General features: G+C 50.9%; 1 protein-coding gene across 1 annotated transcript in view; it reads right to left on the reverse strand.

Moving 5' to 3' along the window:
* The window catches only part of LOC126574966 (homeotic protein empty spiracles-like), a 27,537-nt gene that overhangs the window by 1,997 nt on the left and 20,540 nt on the right, over positions 1-5,000 (reverse strand). Inside the window, exon 5 of the mRNA XM_050235412.1 lies at positions 2,407-2,434. Within this exon, the coding sequence (XP_050091369.1) occupies positions 2,407-2,434 (28 nt within the window). The remainder of the gene's footprint in view (positions 1-2,406; positions 2,435-5,000) is intronic.

Consider the following 5,000-nt stretch of genomic DNA (forward strand, 5'->3'; position numbering starts at 1 on the left):
TATTATACTCTTCCGCTGTGTTACTGCCGTTGTTACTGGTGCTACTCCAGCATCGGATTCCAGCTCTCTCTCTCTCTCTCTATTTGGCCGGCCTCTGTCAATCTCTTAATTCGTCTGGTCTGGGCCGATTCGTTTTGGAGTCCGTTTGTTCGATTGATTTATTATCCCTCTGATTGGGATGACATGTGACTTTACGCTTCAAACCACTGGCGATTGATGGAAAGGGTTTCGGAACACTCAAATTACAATACCACAAGGAACAAGGCTTGAGGGTAGTAAGAGGTGGTCTGTGATCGGCGTGAGGGAGCCCCGGAATTGGACTGCACGACCGAAATGGGCCCGTGCCTCCCGAGGCATTACCCGTGACAAATCATTCAATTAATTTTATTATTTAAAAATCGAAACATTTTGTGTGTGCACGTTCGATTCGCTTTTACCTCGGTATTTTGGGCCATTGGGGAAATAGGAATTGAAGAATCAATGAATGGGGTTCCCATCCTCCCCCTGGCTACACCTCCACCCCCCTCCCCCCTCTCCTATCTTCGGTACCACATTTCGTCAAGATCGTGCGCCACCTCCATGGTCTGGTCCGGTGTGGCCTGGTAGTTGGTAGTACTGGCTATCTACGCCGTCGATCGATCGAAGGTGCGTTTCTTTCCTTTTTTAATCATGATTGATCGTTCGCTCCAAAACGGGAAACCAGCGTCTGGTTTGGTGGGTGAACGGGGGGAGATCTCCGGAGTGGCTTTGTCATCTTTGGCGATTGTCGCTGGCAAACGACTAGTTTGCTGCATAATTTACACCAACCAGCGGCCGGCCGGTCGGCCCTGGTGCTGGTGCAGTGCTTTACCCTTCGCACGATGGACTCCGCGCAGGAGGGCCCAAGTTTTTGCTCTTATTTTGCCTCGTCTTAACATGTTTTTAATTCCTTTTCCCTCCCATCGGACATTGATTATGACAGCAGAGTTCACGATCGGACCGATCGGACCGATCGCGCTCCATTCATCGATCAAGCCACGCTGACCGGAGGAGACCTGCTGTTCGGATAGAAACTTCGTACTTCATTCCACAGCACCCAGGGGCAGGGGTGGTATTTTGATTAAAAACTAATTTACCAAAGACTCCCGAAGACGAACTCAACAGTCTTAATTGATGCTTCTCTCTCTCTCTCTCTCTCTCTCTCTCTCTCTCTCTCTCTCTCTCTCTCTCTCTCTCTCTCTCTCTCTCTCGATGGTCGACCGGTAGATAACGAGCCAATCCACGGGGTGTGTTGCAGTTCTCCAGCTTCCGGCACGAGGGGGAAAAAAGGCGTAAACACGGCGTTACGGCCATCGGTGGTTACTGATGAGCCGTGCCGAGTTCGCCACGGATTTCGTGTGATGACCTCCTGCTCTTCTCCTTCCCGTTTTCTTCGCTCTTCGCTTTTCGAAGACGCTGAAGACGCTGAGACGGCTATACTTACCACTCATAAATCATTCATAATTATACACCAATCGGGCAGCGATTAAATGGTATTTAGCTAAACGAATAAATATTTGGCAATCGACAAACATGCCAGCCAGCCAGCCAGTCAGCGGTGTGTCGAGCCGAAGTCGTGCCATTGGTTTCAACGATCATCATCATCATCCGCTAGTCCGCGGATCCGCGTGTAGATGACAATGATGAATTCGATCAGATTTTGTGTGTAGCTTGTTCGTTCGTTCGTTCGTTCGTTCGGGAACACGGAATCTCCAATCCGAGAGCAATTACTACTGCAGTGATCGAGGGCCACCTCGGGACAGCACACACCCGGCTTATTGGCCGGGATGTCACAGCAAAGCAGCGAGAACTGTCAATGCAAATCCCATTAGCAACGGCGACCCCCAAGGGGGGCGAGGGTGCACTTTGGCGCGAGGCCGAGAACCTAAGCCGATTAGCATAATTGTATTAATGTTTGTTCGGCAAAAAAACACCAGACCCAACCGGGGTGTGTAGAGAGAGCAAGAGGAAGAGGAGGAGGAGGAGGAGGAGGAGGCGATACAAATGGTTCGATGGGCCCCGGTAAGCTGCTACCATTGCTGCCGTACGAGCGGAGATCCCTTAACAGAGATCGAGCTGACAATAAGAGAAGATAATCTACTGACTCCGCCCCGGCCAGATGAGCTCGGGGATGGCCGGCCGGTCGCCCCGTTGCTCCAGGTAGTCGACCTGGGACTCGGCAGCTACCAACAACTCCTCAGGATATCGTTGCTGCTGCCTCTTCTATGGTGATCTATGCTAATGCTTGTGCGAAGGCTCAATGTCGTAAAATCTCGTCCGAACAAACGTCCGGGGCTGTAAACAGATAATGAATACTGCCGCAAATTTACATTCCGAAAGCGATATGGGTCCGTTGGACGCAGGCACAGGCAGAGGCTGGCTGCTGCTGCTGCTGCTGCTGCTGCTGCTGCTGCTGCTACTCACCGCATGACGCTTCCGGTCACACCGCAGTACCAGTGCAAACAGAGCGCACCGGTCAAAAAGGGGATATAATCGTTCGGTCAACAATGCGAAATTGATTTACAACTTCAACTCTGTTCGTGTACTTATGCGAGGTGAGGTGAGGTAAGGCTAGCATCCAACATGGACGATGGCGAGATGACGACGAGAGCGCGCACCCCGAGATCACCCCATCCACCAGCGCACAGCCCCCGCGTTCCAACTACGTGTTATTCGATGAAATCGATCCTTCACGGGGTCTCTTCTCGGCTCTCTGCAACAACAACAACAACAAAAGCGTCTTGCAGCCAGCCAACCAAAAGCTAAGAAAATAAAGTTGTTCTCGGCTAAACTTATTTCTTAATAATGACAGTCTGCTTTGTAGTATGATAAATGAGCTCGAGATCGACCGGGCTCGATAGTTAGTTAACTTGTTTTCGCTCGTCTCCTGCTGGTGCTGCACACCATGGACCCACGAGGAATGAGGAACCACGGGACCCCGGGACCGTCCTATTAATTTATTTGTTCGAACATCAAGCCTTTCTCGGATGCAGCGGTGAGTTGTCTCTGTGTGTCTGTGGTTGTGTCCATCGAACCGGGGACCCCGTGATGGTTGATCATATTTTTCTCGCTCCTTTTTTTTTGGGGGGGGGGCCATTCCCTCGTTGCCCCTGAAGATGGTAATCGATTAGTTGCTTTTGCGGGCTCGTCCCACTCACCGCTCTGCCTTCACGATGACCATCTGGCACCGGAAATCGACCCACAAATCGAGTCGCATTAGGAGAGGGCATCTATCCTCCTATGAGCTCGCTGTTTGACCTTTTTGTGTGCAGTTTCTCCCAAGTGTGGCCACGACTGGTGGGGTTTTTTTTTCGAATGGAGCTACATGCAAACCATAAACGATCCCGAAACATTCGACATCAGGATCACCGGTGAGCCTCGGTATCCCAGATGGCACGATATTCCACGGGAGTTCCAAGAAACGACACTCGGCTTTTTCATCGACACACCGCGGGACATGCGAGCGGTTACTCACCTTCCAGCAAACCGAAACTCGATCCGGCCGGTCGGGGCGTGAAAGCAAAAAAAAAGCCAAACCCAAACCAATCCTACAAGCAGTCCGTGAATATCATACTAATTATGGCAAATTAAGTATCCTTTTGCGAACTTCTCGGAACTAATCCACCGCAAATCCACATCTTCTGGCGGTGAAGGGGAGAAGTCCGACAAAGTTGTGTCGATCGCCATCAGGCCAAAAGAGAAAAAAAACGCTCAGGCAGGATCTGAAACCTACATTCACTGGACTACGACCCCGAACCCCACTGGAGATGTAACCTTCAATTTGGTGCACGCTTAGAGCACCCGGACCCTTGCGGTGGAACCATCGTGCGAACGAGATTGTCTGTTTGGGGATCCGCTCCCCCTCCCTCCCTCCCCCTTTTGCCGATGGCCATTCAAATGCGGGAATTAGTATAATTTTCGAATTGGCCCCGGTAATTGATTGATATTTGCCTAGGAAGAGGGCCAGCGTCTTGGGGTTCCTCCGTAACCCAGATTTCACTCCCTGGGCCCCATGAATTCTCCCGTTGAGATGAGTCACTAGTCCACGGTCCACGAAGTTTTCGGTGAAACGATTGCCTCCCGGGTAATGGAATTTAAATTGCTCCATTCTTTTGCTTCGCGGCCAACACACCCGGTAGTCTTTTCGGGACAGGGGGAGCCTATAGGCATTCGCTGTGCGCGCTCCACCCTGCTACTGGGTCGGTTGGCCGTTTGTCGTCGTGTCGTTTGTTAGTTTTGTAGAAACAATTACTGTTCCAAGAAGCACTAGGAGGTAGCATGTCGGCAAGGGTCATAAAACTAATCCATCCGTCCGTCCGTCCGTCTGTCAGTGCCGCGTCCCATTCCCATAAGGCGTTTAGAGGCGTTTGCGTCCTTTATTCTCGGAACACCACACATGAGCGATTGCCGTGTGACAACCGGTGAACGGGTGTTTGAGTGTGTGAATAAATAAAACTCCCGCATTTTGATGGTGTCAACTGATAAGATGTCCATACTATTTTCGCCCACCTAGTTCAGGTACAGTGCACGGCGCTATCAATTCAATAGGTAGTTCTAGTCGCTAGAATTCGAATTTTAGGTCAAGCAATTAGTGCTTAGACACCATTTGGCGCCCTATAGGAAACGACGCAGTGCACCACTAGATAATAAGTGGATAGAACAAACAAATCAAGCTGTGGCAGCCTGCGTAAAAAGGGTTAATAAAATGCTTGTTCGACCCACGGCGCAATGGTACGTGCTGCTGCTCCTTATCCAGCCTGCACTGTAGCAAGGGAGGTTGTTGCTTCTCCTCCTCACCAGGTGTTTGCGGTTCCTTAACACGCAACACGCGGCAACGATGAATTCACATTAGTTTATAGGTTTCCGGGAATCGGCACATCGGCGCCCGCCCCCTTACTACCCGATCACATTCGCATGCTGGGCGCGAGTGCACTACCCACCACCACCATCACCTTCACCGTTTGCATCGGTGATGATCCGAT

This window comes from Anopheles aquasalis, chromosome 2, assembly GCF_943734665.1.
Source record: "Anopheles aquasalis chromosome 2, idAnoAquaMG_Q_19, whole genome shotgun sequence".
NCBI lineage: Eukaryota > Metazoa > Arthropoda > Insecta > Diptera > Culicidae > Anopheles > Anopheles aquasalis.